At 49.5% G+C, this 20,407-nt stretch overlaps 1 protein-coding gene across 16 annotated transcripts in view; it reads left to right on the forward strand.

Moving 5' to 3' along the window:
* Window positions 1-20,407, forward strand: part of HSPG2 (heparan sulfate proteoglycan 2) — a 230,985-nt gene that overhangs the window by 179,418 nt on the left and 31,160 nt on the right. For all 16 annotated transcript variants that reach the window (XM_081923336.1, XM_081923349.1, XM_081923344.1 and 13 more), the window contains 11 exons: window positions 252-403; window positions 730-868; window positions 2,352-2,503; window positions 3,607-3,745; window positions 5,232-5,383; window positions 6,375-6,513; window positions 6,607-6,747; window positions 8,029-8,163; window positions 10,598-10,779; window positions 11,275-11,467; window positions 12,849-13,028. In XM_081923336.1, the coding sequence (XP_081779462.1) occupies window positions 252-403; window positions 730-868; window positions 2,352-2,503; window positions 3,607-3,745; window positions 5,232-5,383; window positions 6,375-6,513; window positions 6,607-6,747; window positions 8,029-8,163; window positions 10,598-10,779; window positions 11,275-11,467; window positions 12,849-13,028 (1,704 nt within the window). The remainder of the gene's footprint in view (window positions 1-251; window positions 404-729; window positions 869-2,351; window positions 2,504-3,606; window positions 3,746-5,231; window positions 5,384-6,374; window positions 6,514-6,606; window positions 6,748-8,028; window positions 8,164-10,597; window positions 10,780-11,274; window positions 11,468-12,848; window positions 13,029-20,407) is intronic.

The raw sequence follows: 20,407 nt of genomic DNA on the forward strand, positions 1-20,407 counted from the left end.
CTGTTCGAAAACCTCCCAACAAAAGAAAGCTGAACGGCTCTAACCTTCAGAAATATGTTTTGAATTGCTAAAACAGAAAGAAAAAGATAGATATTTTGAATGTTTCGTCAGGGTCTCCTTTCTTGTTTGAGTTTGGGAGGGGTGGGGAGAACGTGTGTTTTCCGTCAGGTGAGTTGGCAACTTGGCAAAAGCTTTCTCTGCAGGAAACTAACAAATTCTCTCCCTCCCTCCGACTCCTCTGGCTTCTCCAGCTGTGGGCGTCACCCCTCCAATACGCATCGAGACCTCCTCCGCGTCCATTGTGGAGGGGCAGTCAGTGGACCTGAACTGCCTGGTGGCGGGTCAGTCACAGCCAAGGGTCATGTGGTACAAGCGAGGTGGCGCCTTGCCCCTCAACAGCCAGGTAAGGGGGGGACGGACTTGGAGCTCTCTTGGGTCAGGGATGAATGGGGCAGAGGAGGAAGGGTGAATCGCATTGTACTGGTGGGTTCTTCCCATACTCCACCGAGAAGCCAGGAGGGCAGCTGAACCTGGAGAGAACATTTGGAGTAAGGAACCCAAGGCCAAGGGATGGGAACGTTGTGGTTCTCCAGTATTGCTGGACTCGAACTCACATCATCGCTGACCATGCTGGCTTGGGCTAATGGGACTTGGAGTCCAGCAACACCCAGAGGGCCACAGCTTCTCCACCTTCCGCCTCCTGATCATTTTCTCTCTCCCTTTGAGCAGATCCTTGGATCTCGCCTCAGGATCCTGCAGGCCTCGGCGGCCGACTCGGGTGAATACATCTGCTACGTGAATGACGGCGACAGTCCACTGGAGGCCTCCGTTATTGTCTCCATCCCTGGGAGCTCCGGTTCCACTTTTGGTACGTAGCCTAGGAAGCCGAACCCTGCCATGGGGCAAAAGTCCTGCAGGGAGAGGCGCCCGGGCCCCCAAATTCCAAATCGCCCCTTCAGATTTGGGAAAACCACCTCACCGCTCTCCAGACTTTGAGGGTTGGTGACAGGTTGTGTGTTTCTGCAAAACGCCCTCTGCTCATGTCCAAGCCACTCTTGCTCTTCGCTTGAGAACTGATGGTGGAAATAGGGACCTTATTATTATTATTAATTTTCAAAATATTAATAATTTTCAAAATTATTACAAATCAAACCAAATTACTTCAACTTAATACAATTTCTTAAAATCATGTTTCCCGCTCCTGTTGCAAACATACGTCAATCATTTCCACCCATAGCCTCATCATCTCTTATTTCATATCCAATTGATCCTTCACTTGTCCTTAGTCTATTCTTGCCCACATTCTTTCCCTCCTTGCAAACAGTGCTTCTGTTACATATTATAAATATAAAATCCATTTCATGTGTGCAGTCCTTCATTTACATTGCTGACTCAGACCTAGTGTGATGGGAGAATTACTGTATTTTTCGCCCTATAAGATGCACCAGACCATAAGTCGCACCTAGTTTTTGGAGGAGGAAAACAAGAAAAAAAATATTCTGAATCCCAGAAGCCAGAACAGCAAGAGGGATTGCTGTGCAGCGAAAGCAGCAATCCCTCTTGCTGTTCTGGCTTCTGGGATAGCTGCGCAGCCTGCATTCACCCCATAAGACGCACACACATTTCCCCTTACTTTTTAGGAGGGAAAAAGTGAGTCTTATAGAGCAAAAAAGACGGTAATTACTGTCTTCCATTCTTCAGTTCTTTGCAGTGTTTACTTTGATGGGACACGGTCACATTCAATTCCTTCGACTGTTGACCAACTAGCGTACGAGCTGCAGCCATAAATAACATGTACAATATCTGCCATTAAAATTCTGCTCTGGAGTTCTTCCTCGACACACAGTTAAAACAAAGTCTTTACTCAAATTCGGCCTTTTGCCAGATCTATTCCGCAGCCGTTCCTTCTTTGTGCTCTGCCTTGCTCCCTTGCACTCCTGGTCCAAGTGGAAATAGGGACTCCACACTCCGCAGCACACAAACGGTTAAGCCAGCCTTAGCTTGGAGGGGGTGGTGATCTTTGGGGTGGAGCAGCGCAGCTCGCCCAGAACACCTGTTGAGCAGAGATACACACCAGAGAGCCAGTGTGGTGTAGTGGTTAAGAGCGATGGACTCGTAATCTGAGGAACCGGGTTCGCGTCTCCGCTCCTCCACATGCAGCTGCTGGGTGACCTTGGGCCAGTCACACTTTTTTGAAGTCTCTCAGCACCACTCATCTTACAGAGTGTTTGTTGTGGGGGAGGAAGGGAAAGGAGAATGTTAGCCGCTTTGAGACTCCTGAAGGGGAGTGATAAAGTGGGATATCAAATCCAAACTCTTCTCTTCTTCTTCTTCTTCTTTCCCTCCCACAGCCTCTGGCATCGTTCCACCCGTGAGGATCGAGTCTTCGTCCTCATCCCTGGCAGAGGGACAGACCTTGGAGCTCAACTGCCTTGTTGCTGGCCAGGTGCAGCCCAAAGTCACCTGGTACAAGAGAGGGGGGGCCCTCCCAGCCAACCACCAGGTACATGCGCTGCCCCCGGTCCTTTCTGTTGGGATAATTCAGACTGGAAATTCCCAGGTGTCAAAAAACCTGTATGTATGCCACAACTGTGGCCCGTGTTTTGTTAGCTCAAAAATGGAAAACGAGTGAGGTCCCAGCCAAAGAAAAATGGCAACTTAACCTGACAGAGTATGCACAACTTGCACACTTAACATATTGAATAAGAGAACAAGAATATACGTTTGAAGAAGATTGGAAAATGTTTATTGAATACAGTGGTACCTCAGGTTAAGTACTTAATTTGTTCCAGAGGTCCGTACTTAACCTGAAACTGTTCTTAACCCGAAGCACCACTTTAGCTAATGGGGCCTCCCACTGCTGCCACGCCGCCAGAGCCCGATTTCTGTTCTCATCCTGAAGCAAAGTTCTTAATCTGAAGCACTATTTCTGGGTGAGCGGAGTCTGTAACCTGAATCATATGTAACCTGAAGCGTATGTATCCCGAGGTACCACTGTATATGGGAAATAATTGGGTACGGCTCAAAACGCTGGCAGCATTAAGATGCATTCAACAGTGTAAAAGAGTTTTGATGGATGCAATACAGTGGTACCTCGGGTTATAGACGCTTCAGGTTACAGACTCCGCTAACCCAGAAATAGTACCTCAGATTAAGAACTTTGCTTCAGGATGAGAACAGAAATTGCATGATGGCGGCGCAGCGGCAGCTGGAGGCCCCATTAGCTAAAATGGTACCTCAGGTTAAGAACAGTTTCAGGTTAAGAATGGACCTCCAGAACGAATTAAGTTCGTAACCTGAGGTACCACTGTAATGGAATACTGAATGGTATAGTTTATGTAAAATATGCAGGGATTTATGTTATGCAAAGTGAAGCACGGAAAGAGAGGAAGGGAAGTCATTGATATTTTTTAAGGATGTAAAATGAGTATTTTAAATCATAAAACAGAAAAATTAATAAAAATTATATACAAAGAAAACGAAAATGAAAGAAGGTAGCATTTCCCTGCATTACAGGGGTTTGGACTTGATAACCCTTTGGGTCCCTTCCAATGCCACAGTTTTGAGGTCTTCTAATTCCTCTTTCTCCCCCCACCCCACCCCCAGGTCTCTGGCACTCGCCTCCGAATCCCGCAGGTCTCCTCCGCCAATTCCGGAGAGTACGTCTGCCGCGTCAGCAGCGCCGCTGTCACTCAGGAGGCTGCGCTGGTGGTCACCATCCAAGACGGCGAGAGCCCCTCCCATCGTGAGTCCCCTCCAGCGGAGGCTGAGACCCCCTCCCTCTCCTAGCCCCTAAATTTGTGCTGATCTAGGTAGCCTTGAGAATATTCGCTGGGGACCCTTATTGCTTTAAGGGAATGGCTCCCAAAGTGGGTGGTATCTCCCGGGGGGGGGGGGGGAATTACCTAGGAGGCAGGAAAAGTCAAGCAGGTGGGGACGGGGTCTCCAAGTGTGTCAATCACTTATGTATGATTGACCAATCCGGAACCTCAATTGAAACACCTTTCTTCCTTCATATTTAAAACTTCAAAAGAGGTGTGGGAAAAGGAGACAACAGGCAGATAGATAATCAAAGCTGGGGGGCAAATATGGGAGAAACGTACATTGAAAATGTTGTTGTAAGAATAAAAGAAAATTATTAAGAATGAGTTTAGAGATGGTGTTTAACACCAGTCAGGTTAAATCAAATAAACAAGGAATATTCGGTATTATGTTGGAGGGCATGCCAGGAATCCAGCAATTATGTTCACATGTGGTGGGGGTGTAAATATGTAAAAAAAACACAAAATGACAAAGGGTGTTTAAGGAGATAACAGAAATCACTGGGTTAAAGGTAGCTGAAAGTCCAGAGGTAGCATTATTATCCATTTATGATGGGGTGGAAGGTTTGCAGGCTATGAAGGCCTTGCTCACAAATTTATTGACAGCCGCATGAAGGGGCAAGCAGAATATAAAATGGAAGAACAGTATAAAGATGTGTGTGGGATATAGCTATTGATGATAAATTAACATGTGCCATTAAGGTAAGATGGGGAATATGCATCAGAAATGATTTTGAGGAGATATAGAAGGTGTCTGTAGAATTTGTACTGTTAAAATGGAAAGGGGTCAAACCATCGCAAGTGGTGTTGAAATTCTGGGAGGTTGGATAGTTACAATGGAATGGTCTTGGTGGTGGGACACATTTTTATTCTGATTTATTTATGATAATTACTTTTCCAAAATAATTTTTTTTAAAAAAATAAAATAAACATTACCACTCTTATCACACTCAAAGCTGTTTCCTTTGGCTGCTTTTGCTTGTATTTACCATTCGGAATTGTCAGAAGATAAGCCAGGTACTCGTAACAGCTGTTGATTTTATGGCAAGGTAGTTGCCGCTCATCTGTTGTCCTACAAATTTCTTTGGTTATTTTGTTTTGCTTAGCAAGAATACGCAAAAATATTTTTCATGCAATATCTAGTATAGCAGTTAATCAGCATTCTCGGATTAATTACATTAAATAGTTGGATTTTGAATGCATGTGCAATTAATTGCTACTGCATTGAATTTTATTGTGCTGTTATTTTCCTTAGAGGGTCGTGCAAACCACTCTTCTGAATGATGCTTTTTAGCGAGTAGGGTGGAGGGTACAAAGGGGTGAGTTTATGGAACCAAGGGAACCGAAACAAAAAACAAAGTTTGGGAAGTGTTGATCTTAGACTCCTGCTTTCTCCCCACACTCTTGCAGCTTCAGACACAGTTTCCCCTCTGAAGATCGAGTCTTCGTCACCCTCCGCTGTTGAAGGGCAGACCTTGGATCTCACCTGCACTGCCCCAGGCCAGCCCCAGGCCATATTCACGTGGTACCGGCGAGAGGGACCCTTGCCTGTCGGCCACCGGGTAGGAAGACAGCCTGGCCCAGAAGGCCTCTTTGGGCAGTGGAGGGAGAGCAATGTCCAGGTTCATGTGGGGCACAAGCACTGTGGGTAACAGGGAGCGTTGGCACCTTTCTTGGGCACGAGACGCCAGGAAAATGCTTGCAAGGAGAGAACTTGCCTTTAGCTGTGACTGCAGGAGGGTTGGGCTCAATGACCTCCTCCAAATCTACAATTCTATGCAAAACAACGAAGCACAGGGCGGAGGAATGGAGAAATTTCTAGAACAACAATGGGATATCAGCTCCGCCAAAGGCATGATGGAGAACAGCAACAACTGGAAAAAGATAGATACAGTGGTACCTCGGGTTACATACGCGTCGGGTTACAGACTCCGCTAACCCAGAAATAGTGCTTCAGGTTAAGAACTTTACTTCAGGATGAGAACAGAAATCGTGCTTCGGCGGCGCAGCAGCAGCAGCAGGAGGCCCCATTAGCTAAAGTGGTGTTTCAGGTTAAGTACGGACCTCTGGAACGAATTAAGTACTTAACTTGAGGTACCCTGTATAACATTTTATAAGGAAGAAACCCACGGACAGAATAATTGGCACACACAGGAAGAACAAGGATATAGTTTCGAGTGCCTCACTTGTAAATTTATAAATCATTTTCATTTAATGCGACAACACAAATAGAAGTTATTAATATTGCAGTTGTTGTATAAGGGATTGTTATTCTGACTGGAATGTAGTTGAAATTAATAAGATTTTGGAACGCTGAAATAAAGAAAACCATCAATTCTAGCATACTGGGGGCCACCTAAATGATATAATTCAGCATTTGAATGATTGGTGTTGGTAAATTGGTATTGTTATGTAATTGGAATGTAATTGAAAATTAATAAAAAATATTATTATGTTATAAATGGCGGGAGAGGAGGCAGGTCAAGGAGACATCAGGAGCCCCCTGTGATGTTCTTGTTTCATGCATCTCTCTCTCTCTCTTGGCACACAAAGGTTGTCGGCGGTCGCCTTCGCCTGGTCCAGCTCACCCCAGCCGACTCCGGCGAGTACGTCTGCCGTGCGAGCGGTGGAGCTGTCCCGCAAGAGGCTTCCTTAGTGGTCTCTGTCCTCGCCAGCGCCAGCGCCGCCTCCCGTACGTCTAAGGTTCTGGGCTGGATGGGGGGCGGATAGGAGAGATGGGCAGTGTCTTCAGTGGGTCAGTCTCACCCTCGCTCCATCCCCGCAGGCCTCCAGAGTCCGGTCATCTCCATCGACCCCCACAGCACCGCTGTGCGCAAGGGAGCGGACATCTCCTTCAAGTGCCGGCTCCACGATGGCGCTCAGCCCGTCGAGATCTCTTGGAAGCTGCCCAACAACCAGTTGCCAGGTAGTAATAATAATAATAATAATAATAATAATAATAATAATAATAATAATATTTATTTATACCCTGCCCTCCCCAGCCAAAGCCGGGCTCAGGGCGGCTAACAAGCAATAATAAAAACAAGTTGAATGAGTACAACTTAAAAACAAAATTAAAATACAACATTAAAATATTAAAATGTAGCCTCATCGCAGGAGGAGAAGGAAAGGAAAAAAGAAAGAGAGGGAGGGAATCAGATTGGCTCCAAGCCAAAGGCCAAGCGGAACAACTCTGTCTTACAGGCCCTGCGGAAAGAAATCAGATCCTGCAGGGCCCTGGTCTCATGAGGCAGAGAGTTCCACCAGGCCGGAGCCAGTGCTGAAAGGGCCCTGGCTCTGGTTGAGGCTAATCTAACTTCCTTAGGGCCCGGGACCTCTAGGGTGTTGCTATTTATGGACCTTGAGGCTCTCCGTGGGACATACTGGGAGAGGTGGTCCTGTAGGTACAAGGGTCCTAGGCTGTGAAGGGGTAGGTAGGCGGGCTCGCGATGGCCACCTGGCCCTAGCGTCAGGTTGTAAGAAAGGAAGGAAGTGAAGGGGTGCGGGAAGCTCCTGAGCAACTTTTGGAATGGGTCAGTAGAGCACCTTGCAGTCACTAAGAACTTGAACCTGAGCTTGCTTATTTCCTCCTCCCTCCTGGTGCATTTTCCTTTTGCGCAACACACACGTACATCCCCGTGATCTCCCGACTTAAACCTCCTTTTTCTTTTTTCTAAAATTTATTTATTTGGTTTTTGAAATTAAGATTTTACAATCGTATAGCAACATACAGTATAAAAACAAGATTCCACAGAATCTCCTGGACTTCCCTCCTCCCCTTTGTGAGTCCTTTTATTAGTCCTTTCCGCCTGCATCTTTTATAATAATCCAGATGTTTTGCATCTCCATTATATCCAAAATCCACCATTAAACTACAAGTGTTATTCCAATCCCATTAACGCTTTTAGCTGTTTACAGTGGCTTTTCGGATAGATTATTAGTTTCCCCCATTCCTTATTAGAATTTTGGTCTTCCTGATTTCTGATTCCTCCAGTCATTTTTGCATAATCTGCCATTCTTCTCTGGTAGGGACTTCATATTCTTTCCATCTCTGGGCTAATAGATATGGCAGCTGTGGTCACATACATAAATAGTCTTTTCTGCTCCTTTGGGATTTTGGCACCTAGAATTCTCAGTTGATATATAAATGAATAACTAAAAAGGGACAGGCCTGGACAGACCTCTCTCTCCCACTTCCCCACTACAGATAACGTGAAGATCAGCCCCAATGGGTCTGTGGTCACCATCTCCAACGCCCAGCCCCAGAACCAGGGGACGTACCGCTGCCTCGCCTCCAACCGATTTGGGATAGCCAACAGTGTGGTCAACCTGATGGTGCATGGTAAGTGGGCATTGTGGAGCAGAGAAAACCTCTTGGTTCCTGAAAAATATCAGGGTATTATTACAATGACTTGATTTGTAGCGTCACCTTAAGCCCGAAGGCGGTTACTTACACAGCACACAGAGCTGGAATAGTTATAGCTAAAAGTGTTCACATTATAAGGTAAAGGGACCCCTGACCATTAAGTCCAGTTGTGACCGACTCTGGGGTTGCGGTGCTCATCTCGCTTTACTGGCCGAGGGAGCCGGCGTACAGCTTCCGGGTCATGTGGACAGCATGACGAAGCTGCTTCTGGAGAACTAGAACATTACACGGAAACACCATTTACCTTCCTGCTGGAGTGGTACCTATTTATCTACTTGCACTTTGACATGCTTTTGAACTGCTAGGTAGGCAGGAGCTGGGACTGAACAACGGGAGCTCACCCCGTCGTGGGGATTCGAACCACTGACCTTCTGATCGGCAAGCCCTAGGCTCTGTGGTTTAACCCACAGTGCCACCCCCGCCCCAGAGCTAGAATAGTTATAGCTAAAAGTGCTCACACTATAAGCATCCTCAAAAAGGACACATTTTCCTCCAGGGGTGGCGGCTGGTAACCAGTGGAACTGCTGGTGTAAAAGGCAGGGATGCCCCAAAGGAGGCGGAGCCAGAGCCAGTCATTGGCTGAGCCACAGCCAATGAGAGGCAGAGCTGGCTCATTCTTGTTTTTGCCCCCCAACCTCCTCTCAGCAAAGTTTTGCAAGGGCAGCACAGAGGCCAATTCAAGTTGCTGGAAGCTGCAGGAGGGGGGAGTTGCTCTTGAACTCAGGTCCTGCTTGTGGGTTTCCCTGCCCCTCCCGCCCCTGCCTGGCTGCCTGTTTAGAACCATTCCAGTGGGAGGCCCTGCCATTGGGCATAGAATCATAGCCTTGTATTGTTGGAAGGGACCCCCATGGTCATCTAGTTCTGCATTGCAGGAATCTCAGCTAAAGCAACTGTTACAGGAAAATCCTTGGGCTCACTTGGATTCCCAAACAAAGACACCAGCTAAAAATATAAGAGCAAAACAGCAGCCTATAGGCCTGATCTTTATTCAAAGGACGGTTGCAACAGGACCTCCACCACCACATGGAAGAAGTAGGAAGAAGCCCACAACACAAAGGATTGCTCCTTTTTCTTCTAAGTTTCCCTTTTTTACTCACAACACCCTTAGTGAAGCATTACACATACATCATATATACATCACAGCTAAGTCATAATCTGAAGGAAAGAGCCTACGTTCTTGGCTGGTGTCTTTGTTTGGCGATCCGAGTGAGCCCAAGAATTTTCCTATGATACATCCATGACAGACAGACAGCCAACCTCTACTTAAAAACCTCCCAAGGAAGGAGAGTCCACCACCTCGTGAGGGAGCCTGTGCCACTGTCAATCAGCTCTTACTAATTAGTCAGTAATATCCAAGGCAACACAAGGACCAAATACAATGATACAATATCAATATACACTCTTTATATAATATGAAATATATGAAATCACATAAACAGAAAACTTATGAATCTCTGAAAGTCCCCAAATATGCACTCTTAATGGATTCTCTTGAAAACATGAAACCAAATAAACATAAGCCTTATAAGTCTCTGAAAGTCTTTGAAGACTATGCAAGTCTCTGAAAGAAGCAATGTATCAGATTCTTATCTGGTGAAAACAGGCTGTAAAGCTTTGTTTATGGCGTCTATTGCTGCCGAAGTAGTTTGCAAACAGACGTAGTGAACAGTGATTCCGGATATACCCACTGTTTCGTGGAATTCTTCAGCACAGCAGAAGGATACAAAAATGCTTCATAAACCCATTCACCATATAGATGGGGTATGTACCTTGTGTTTTATTTCACATTATTTTGGCATTATAGTTTATGTGCATAGTTCATAATATTTCGAGTTTATTGTAGTTACCATGCATATGCACGTCATTGTTTTAATATTATTTTATAGTTTATGAAGCATATTTGGTGATATCAGAGATTCATAAGTTTTCTGTTTATGTGATTTCATATATTTCATATTATATAAAGAGTGTCTATTGATATCGTATCATTGTATTTGGTCATCGTGTTGCCTTGGATATTACTGATCAGCTCTTACTGTCAGAAAGTTCTTCCTGATGTTTCGTCGGAATCTCCTTTCTCGCACCTTGAAGCCTTTGGTTCGAGTCCTGCCCTCCAGAGCAGGAGGAAGCAGCCTGGCTTCCCCAAAACAGCCTGCCCTCTTAGCCTGACCTCTGGGAGATACTAGATTTAGAAGCAGGAGCAGCTCCTTGGAGAGAACGATGCCATTCCTGGGTGCCCAGCTGGCATGGATGCCAGTGGAGACATTGCACACAGCTAAATGGAAGCCAGTCAGTCTGCTCTGCTCTGCTGTGGGGCAACTGCTCAAGGCTCTCCTCTCCCCACTCGCAGGGCCGCCGACCGTCTCGGTGGTGCCAAAGGGCCCCGTGCAATTGAAGGTGGGCAAATCCATCAGCCTGGACTGCCTGGGGGCAGGTGAGCCCCGGGCCCTGGTGCGCTGGAGCAAGGTGGGCGTCCGGCAGAAGGTGGAGCACCAGACAGTGATGCCGCTGGACAGCCGGGCTGTGCTGCAGGTGAGTCGCAGGTGATACATTGTCTGCAGGGCAAGGGAGCAGGAGGAGGGGCCTAGTATATATGCACTGGGGATATATGCGGAGCCTCCGGGATCAGGAACAACGTACCTTAGAGTGTCGGTTTCTGGGGGCTGGGAGCAAGCAGTGGGGAGGGGTTTTTTGCTGGTGGGCTTCCCAGAGGCATCTTGGTGGACCAGATGAGATGGCAATGGCTGCTAGCCACAATGGCTGTGCTCTGTGTCCACAGTTAGCAATGCTTCTGAATCCTGGTTGCTAGAAACAGTAGGAGGAGAGTTGTTCTTGTGCTCGAATCCTGCATCTGCTTGGCCACTGTGAGAACAGGGGGCTGGCCAAAATGAGCCCTTGGCCGGATCCAGCAAGTCTATTATGTTCTTACGGGCCAAAAAAGGGGCTTGTTTTTGGTCCAAAGGCAGCCGTGGCCCCCTTCCTCGATTTGAAACACACACACACACCCCGATACTGTTTCCGCTCCAGATCTCATCCGCGAAGCTTGAAGATGCTGGCACCTACGTCTGCATGGCGCAGAACCCCCTGGGGACGGCGGAAGCGCAGGTGGAATTGCTTGTGGAGGCCATGCACGGGAGACCAGGCGCACCTGAGATTCATGCGAACCCGACGCAGACCGTAGTTGCCGGGCAGACGGCTCGGCTCCATTGTTCTGCCACAGGTAGGTGGGGGGGGGCTATTTCAACCCAAGGTCTGCATTCCCTTGGAGGAATCTCTCTCCCCACCTTGGGGAGGGGAAGGAGCCTTCGTATTCCAATAGTGGCTGTGGTCAGAGACAACCAGTGGTCAGAGCAGCAGGTGGGACTCCGAGCCTTCGCATAGTCAGTGGGCTTATTTCCTTTTAATTAAACGAGATTTGTATGCCGCTTAACTGTGAATGAAGCCTCTGAGCAGTTTGCGAGGGACGCAGAGCAGCGCACAGAAACATTTGGTAAAAAATCAGCCTTAGGAACAAGTGTACGTGGCAAGGAGACACAGAAGAGTCCTGATAAATAAAAGATTGGGATTGGAGTTTGTAACTTTAGACGAAACAAAAGACAGAGGGGTTGTATTATATATAAAAGCCAAATTTGACCCAAAGCAATTATTTAAGGACAGGGGAAGAATAATTACAGTACAGATAACAGTCCAAGGTGGTAAAATAGTAATAGACAGAATATATGCACCAAATGAGAGAAAACTGGAATTTTATAAAATGTTAGAAGAAAAACTATTTGAATACAGTGGTACCTAGGTTAAATACTTAATTTGTTCCGGAGGTCCGTTCTTAACCTAAAACTGTTCTTAACCTGAAGCATCACTTTAGCTAATGGGGCCTCCTGCTGCTGGCATGCCGCCGGAGCACGATTTCTGTTCTCATCCTCAAGCAAAGTTCTTAACCTGAAGCACTATTTATGGGTTAGCAGAGTCTGTACTTAACCTGAGGTACCACTGTATGGAGATTTAGACACCCACTGGACAGAGAATTCACGGTCTTCTCTGAATCACATCAGTGCAGTGGAAAATTGACTCGAGATGGAAGTCTGGAGAATTATCAATATATGTCAAAAAAGTAGAGATATTACCAAGGACACTTTTGGATCATAACCCAGTATTACTTGAACTAAGAGGAGAAAAAAGCACTCCATTTAGATGGAGAATAAATGAAGGAATTTTAGATAATCAAATTATTGAGAAAAAGCCCTGTTATAATTTTATACTAATAAAATCAAATAAAGCTATCTGTGGACAAACGCTGGCTCCCTCGGCTTGAAAGCCGAGATGAGTTCTGCAATCCCATAGTCGCCTTTGACTGGGCTTAACAATCCAGAAATCCTTTACCTATTTTTTAACCTTTACACGCTGCCTACTGCTAGCCACATTCTGTGTTTCAGGGCCAAGGCAAGGCAGGTTTCCTGGTTCTGGGTTTTTCCTCCTGTTCATGGAAGCATAGAATTGCATAGAGTTGGAAGGGACCCAAAGGTAATCCCGTCTGACGTCTTGCAGTGCAGGAATCGCAGCTGACCCTAACCCGCAGCTAACCATTGCTCTCTCCTTCCCAGGCGACCCCTCTCCGACCATCCACTGGTCCAAGCTGAGGGCCCCCTTGCCCTGGCAGCATCAGATCGTGAACGACACCCTCGTCATCCCCCGGGCAGCCCAGCAGGACTCCGGGCAATACATCTGCAATGCCACCAACACCGCCGGCTTCACGGAGGCCTTCATCATGCTGGATGTGGAAGGTGAGGGAAGGAGGGAGGGAGCAGGCAAAGTTAGGGCATCCTGCTAAGGAACTGGCCCTGTTCCGAGCGCTGCATAATGCTCATCCCACATGGGTGAGAAGCCATTCTTGTAGCGTCGCAGCAGCACCCGAACTCTGGAACTCCCTGCCTGTTGACATCGGGCGGACACCTTCGCAGTCCTCCTTTTGGTGCCTGCTAAAAAACTGCCAACCTAGCAGTTCGAAAGCACGTCAAATTGCAAGTAGATAAATAGGTACTGCTCTGGCGGGAAGGTAAAGGGCATTTCCGTGCGCTGCTCTGGTTCGCCAGAAGCGGCTTAGTCCCGGAAGCTGTACGCCGGCTCCCTCGGCCAGTAAAGTGAGATGAGCGCCGCAACCCCAGAGTCGGTCACGACTGGACCTAATGGTCAGGGGTCCCTTTACCTTTACCTTTTAAAAACACTTATTGTCACGGCCACCCAGGACGGGTCCCAGCTCACAAGAGACCTCACTCCGTTGCAGTTTATTTACAGGAAAAGTTTATTGAAGATTTCTGCTTCTCGTACAGTTCAGCATCGTGGCCGTACGTCTGTCACGTTAGACCGCTGAAGTCCCCTCTGACTCCTCCCCTCTTCCACACCAACTTAATAGCCTGGCTCTAGACCACCTCTTCCTCTCCTTTCTTTTCCGCAGGGTCTTCCTGCCCCCCTGGGTTCCCTCTCTCCGTGACTCGCCTGAGGCTGAATCCTCTGCCGCCTCTTCCCCCCTCCTTCTGGCTTTAGGGCCGGGCTCCTCCCCTGAGCTCTCTCCACTTCCGCGCGCCTCTACGTTTGAACTTGGCGCGCGTACGTTGCTGCTGACCTTTCTTTCGACCGCTACACCACCCCTTGTTCTGCTCTCCACCCTTTCCGGCTGAACACCTTGCTCCAACCCCCTTTCTCTGTTCTCTCCTAATCCTGCTCCCTCCGAGAGGCTGACGACTCCACCCCCTTTACTCCGTTCCGGCTGAGACGCCTCTTGCTGCGTCTGTCTTCCACTGGGCTCCTCTCCGCTTCTCCCTTCTCCTCCCTTTTGCTTGATTAAGGTAACCCCCTTTTGAGAATCCTCTGACTCGCTGCTCAGACTCGTGGATTCCCTCAGAATTCCGTCATCTTCTTCCTCATCCTTCTGCCCCTCCTCCCACTCGCTCTCCGTCTCCTCTGTCATCTCCTCCTCTCTCCCAGAAACCCTGACATCCATCCCCCCCTCGAAGCCCCCCCTTCCCCCCTCCCGCTCGCCGGGTGCAGGTTGAGGAAAACGTGGTTCTTCCGGGGTCGGTTCAGGATACAAGTTGTCCACTTCAACGTTCTCCTCTGTCATCTCCGTATATGTGTGTTCGAACTCGGGTTCCCCACCCACAGACCTCACAGTCTCTTCCTCCATCACTGCTTCTCCTGGCGCTGCCTGCCAAGGACCTACCATCCATCTCTGACTCCATGCCTCCCTTGGCTGATCCACCCACCAACAAGGGCCTGTCTCCTCCCCCCCCAGTCTCGGATCCCTGGTCGGGCTTGTTTCGGGCGTATGGCCCTCGGGTGAGGAGAAACCCTCGAACGTGCTGTCTGACAAAGTGGGCGTGAAAAGCCAATCATCAAAATACTCCTCGGGCATGGGCTTGTGCGGAAAAAGTGCATGGAACTCCTCCTTCAACAGGGGTTCGTCCAACGCGTAACCCGGCACCCAGCTATTGGCAGAGGCCGGAGTGCCTTCCCTGGCTAGAAAATATTCAACTCCCTCCTCCCCCCATCTCGAGTCCAGTATCTCTGTGACCTCGTTAAGAGGTTCTGGTCTTGGCGATTCCCCCCCCTCAGGCGCCCTCCTACGTGGCTCTGGGAGTGCTCCTGACTCTTGAAACCTGTGTGGGGTTTTGTAGGGAGTGAGCACCGACCTATGAAAGACCGGGTGCACCCTGGAACCCTCCGGAAGGGCTAGACGAAAAGCCACCGGATTGATCTTAGCCTCAACTTGATATGGCCCTAGCTGCCTGTGTCCTAACTTCTTCTTGGCCAATGACCTGGCCGGCATCGCGTGGGCTGCTAACCACACCCAGTCCCCAATCTGGATGTCCTCTCCCGCCCTCCTGTGCTTATCGGCCTGCACCTTATACGCCTGTTTTGCCAGCTCCAAATGTCTCCGCAGCTCCTCGTGCACCTCTTGCAACTCCGCTGCAAACTGGTCGGCATCTTGAGGCCCCCCCCCTCCTGGTGCCGCAAATCTCGGGAAGGTTCTGGGATGACGGCCATTGTTCGCGAAGAAAGGCGTCACCCCGGTGGATGCGTGTTTCGTGTTGTTGTAGGCGAATTCAGCCATCGGCAGATAGTCCACCCACGCCGCAGGTCGCTGGTTGGCGTAGCACCGCAGGTACTGCTGCATGATCGCGTTGACCCTCTCCGCTTGACCGTTGGTTTGTGGATGTCTCGCCGATGTCAGGTTGATTTTGACGTGCAAGATGCCCAGAAGCTTTCGCCAGAAAGTGGAAACAAACTGGCGCCCCCTGTCGGACAAGACGGACTGCGGAAGTCCATGCACTCTGAAGACGTGATCGATGAAGAGCTTTGCGGTCTGTTCTGCCGTCGCCACCTTGGCACAAGGGATGAAATGCGCCATCTTGGTGAACAAGTCCACCACCACTAACACCGCCGTCTTACCTCTGGAGCTGGGCAGGTCCGTAACAAAGTCCAACGCTACCCTCTCCCACGGTTGCTGCGGTGTCTCCAGCGGTTCTAGCAATCCCGCCTGCTTCTGGTGCACTGGTTTGGACCTCTGGCAGATATCACACCTGGCGACGTAGTCCGCCACCTCTCCTCTCATCTGGGGCCACCAAAAGTCTCTAGCCACCAACTCCATCGTCTTCTCTTTGCCGAAATGGCCTGCACTAGGGGCGTCATGCAATTGTTGCAGAACCTTGGCTCGAAGATCGTCGGTGGGCACGTAAAGGGCACCCTTACGAGTCAAAAGTCCATCTTGCAATTGGAACTCATCGTTGTCTCGCGACCCTCCGCGTAGCTCCTCCATCTTGGACTGTGCAAACTGATCCCTTTGCAACGCGCGTCGCACCGCGTCCAGGTCGACTGCGATGGTAGCGCACGTCCACGCCTGCGGTGCGAAAATGTGCTTTGCTGCGATTGGAGCTGCTTCCTCCAAGTATTGCGGCTTTCGGGACAGCGCGTCTGCAATAACATTGGAGTCTCCTGGGATGTATTCTATTTTGAAGTCGAAATCCGCAAAGAACTCCGCCCAGCGCATGTGTCGCTGGGTCTGTAACTTAGCCGTCCGCCAATACTCTAAGTTCTTGTGATCCGTGCGGACTTGCACCGTGTGCTTGGCTCCTATTAAGAAGTGTCGCCACGCTTTGAAAGCTGCATGAATGGCCAACAACTCCCTGTCCCATATGGTATAATTGCGCTCCGTCTTGCTGAGCTTCCGGGAGTAGAACGCACCCGGTCTCCAGTTGCCTTGTGAATCCTCTTGCAAAAGAACGGCCCCAACCGCTCTGTCTGACGCATCGGTCTCTACCCGCATGGGTCTGCCGGGATTCACGTGGAGCAGCTGCTCTTCGGAGGCGAAAAGACCTTTAAGCGTCCGGAAGGACCGCTCCGCTTGTTCGGTCCAGACGAACTTCTTCTTCTTGGAACTGAGGGTGTCAGTGATAGCCGCCGTCGCGTTCGCAAAACCTTTAATAAACTTGCGGTAAAAATTGGCAAAGCCGATGAACCTCTGGACCTCTTTCCGATTTCGAGGGCTTTTCCAGTCCAACAGCGCTTGAACCTTAGCCCTGTCCATGGCCAGTCCCTCGTCGGACAACTTGTAGCCAAGGAAATCAACCTCTCTGACATCAAACTGGCATTTTTCCAACTTGGCGTACAGCCTGTGGTCCTTCAGCCTCTGCAGGACCTCCCTCACGTCCTTATCGTGATCCTCCGGCGATTCCGAGAAAATCAGGATATCGTCGAGAAAGCAGACACACTTCTTGTAGAGGAGACCTGCTAGCACGTGGTGCATAAATGCTTGAAAAACGTGGCTGCCATTTTGGAGACCGAAAGGCATGACTCTGTATTCGTATGTGCCCAGAGGGGTGAACATGGCGGTCTTCCACTCATCTCCTTTCCGGATGCGGATGAGATTGTAAGCTCCACGTAGGTCCAGCTTGGTGAAAATCTTGCCCCTCCTGACGGTCGCTAAAAGGTCGTCAATCTTGGGCATGGGGAAAGCTTTGGGCTTAGTCAAGCTGTTTATGAACCTGTAATCCACTATAAGCCTTTTTTGGGGCGTGTTTTTCTTCTTCACAAAGAACACAGGGCTGCCACCCGCTGCTTTAGATTCCTGGATGAAACCTCGCTTGAGGTTATGGTCTATGAACTCCCGAAGCTCTTGCATCTCGTCTTCCGACATGGAGTACAGCTTGGCAGCAGGCAGTTGCGCCCCTGGCACTAAATCAATCGCGCAGTCGTAAGGTCTGTGAGGCGGCAACTTGTCAGCTTCCTTCTCACAGAAAACCTCCAAGAAGTCCTGGTACTTGTGAGGCACTGTTTGCACCATACCCAGATGCAACTGCTGCTCGGCTTCTCCTCCCTGATCGGTCTGAAAGCAATGCTGAGCACAATACGATGAACAAAAGGTGATCTGCCTCTGGTACCACGCAACCGCGGGACTGTGCCTCTCCAGCCAACTCATGCCTAACACGATGGGTGTGTCCGATAAGTGGGTGACATTGAAACTAATAAGTTCTCGATGGTTGCCAATCTGCATCATCATGGGAGGGGTTTGCTGCACCACTTGCCCCCCCAGCAACTTCCTGCCGTCTACCGTGACCACGTTTAGAGGCGTCGTTGCAGGCAGGAGCGCCATGTTGTGCTGCTTAACGAACTGCAGTCCCACGAAGTCGGCGTTGCTTCCCGAATCGATCGTTATTGGAACCTCGAGGAGTCTCCCATCAGGCAACTGGAGTGTTGCTGTGAGCAGAACTGCCGGTCTGGGAGGCAAAGGGTCCACGCTCTGCAGTGATGCTGGGGGCTTGTCTACAGATCCGCCTGGCTGAGCCCCAGTAGCTCTGCTTCCAGCCAGGCACTGTCGTTTCCCTGAAGCTGCTCCCCTGGTTGCACCTCTGCTGTTACAGTTGCCAGTGCTGCAGTGTGCTTCTGGAGCCTCTGGGGGCACTCTTTCGCCATATGGTGCGCACTGTCACAGATGTAACACTTCCTGGTTCCTCTAGGAGGCTTCGCTTTGGCTGCACCAGGGACAGGGCTCTGGGATGGCTTCTGAGCCCTAGCACCACCAATCTCCATTGGCTCCTCGCTGTCCTTCCCCATTGGCGAGGGGTGCGCACGGCTGAAATCCCTGTGCACAAAAGGGAGAGTCCTCGCTTGCGCACGCGCTTGGGGCCCGTCCTCCTCGTGCCACGGACGTCCCTCATGTCGAATTCCAATAGCTAAAGCCCGTTGCACCACGTCTTCTAGGGTCTGGGGTCTGTCCCCCCTAGCGATCTCATCCTTGATGGGGGGGCTCAATCCCTCCCAAAAAAGATCTCTGACCGGCTTACTGTCCTTTGGCCAATCTAAGGCGGTGAGCAATGCAAAAAATTTAGAGTGGTATTGGCGCACAGTCGCTTTCCCCTGCCTCAGCCCGTGCATTTGACGGCGCGCAATGTCCACATCCACAGAGGATTGAAAACAAGAATCCATCGCTTTGATGAACGCAGTTGAATTGCGACGGGCCGGTCCATCTTCGCGCCACAGATTGCGTAGCCAAGCCCTGGCCTCCCCATGCAGGTGCGAAACAATGAACCCCACTTTCTCCTCCTCATCTTTAAAATCGTGACGGAGTAAATGCAGTGCATATACGACGTCCGCTCTGAAATTGGGATAGTCTTGCAAGTTGCCATTAAAATGCGGAACCAGGGCACCCCCCCTCCGTCCAAGCGCAATGCCCTCCGCTCTGGAACCTGGGGCCCCCGCCCTGTCCGCGTGTTCCCACCTTGCCTGCAAATCCTGGCACGTCTTCTCCAAGTCGTCATTCTTCTTCTGCGAAGCAATGACTGCCGATGTGAGAGCGGTAACCTGATCCCGCAGTGCAACCAGCTGCTCCTCAGCGCTCATGGCTGCTCCCGTTCGTGAGCTTCGCAAAAAAAATTTTTTGCTTTCTGAGAGGGGACTTACTGTCACGGCCACCCAGGACGGGTCCCAGCTCACAAGAGACCTCACTCCGTTGCAGTTTATTTACAGGAAAAGTTTATTGAAGATTTCTGCTTCTCGTACAGTTCAGCATCGTGGCCGTACGTCTGTCACGTTAGACCGCTGAAGTCCCCTCTGACTCCTCCCCTCTTCCACACCAACTTAATAGCCTGGCTCTAGACCACCTCTTCCTCTCCTTTCTTTTCCGCAGGGTCTTCCTGCCCCCCTGGGTTCCCTCTCTCCGTGACTCGCCTGAGGCTGAATCCTCTGCCGCCTCTTCCCCCCTCCTTCTGGCTTTAGGGCCGGGCTCCTCCCCTGAGCTCTCTCCACTTCCGCGCGCCTCTACGTTTGAACTTGGCGCGCGTACGTTGCTGCTGACCTTTCTTTCGACCGCTACACCACCCCTTGTTCTGCTCTCCACCCTTTCCGGCTGAACACCTTGCTCCAACCCCCTTTCTCTGTTCTCTCCTAATCCTGCTCCCTCCGAGAGGCTGACGACTCCACCCCCTTTACTCCGTTCCGGCTGAGACGCCTCTTGCTGCGTCTGTCTTCCACTGGGCTCCTCTCCGCTTCTCCCTTCTCCTCCCTTTTGCTTGATTAAGGTAACCCCCTTTTGAGAATCCTCTGACTCGCTGCTCAGACTCGTGGATTCCCTCAGAATTCCGTCATCTTCTTCCTCATCCTTCTGCCCCTCCTCCCACTCGCTCTCCGTCTCCTCTGTCATCTCCTCCTCTCTCCCAGAAACCCTGACACTTATGTTTAGAAAATTGCCTATATGGATAAGTAGAACACTGCAGGTAATATTAATCTGGTTTTTAATCTTACCATTGATTTTCATCCTTTTTATGTGTGTGTGTTCTTTTAAAAACTTTTTGAACTGTATATAACTGATAATTTGATTGTTTTATCCTTTTCTATTTTTTTAAATGTATATAAATTAATTAATAACCCCCCCCCAAAAGAAAAGAATCATGGGAACTGGGGGTGATTTATTTTTTTGAAGGGGTGCAAAGAATTGTAACTCTGTGGGGGTGAGGATAAACTACTGCTCCCAGCCTTTTTTTGCAGGGGTCGATGTGCTTTAAACGTGTGGTTGTCTTGTCAAAGAAGACCCATTTGAATTAATAAACCCAAGTTTACCATTATTTTATTAACTTCAGTGGTTCTGCTGTTGAGTAGAACGGCCGTTATT

The sequence above is a fragment of the Podarcis melisellensis genome (assembly GCF_964234715.1).
Source record: "Podarcis melisellensis genome assembly, chromosome: 8".
NCBI lineage: Eukaryota > Metazoa > Chordata > Lepidosauria > Squamata > Lacertidae > Podarcis > Podarcis melisellensis.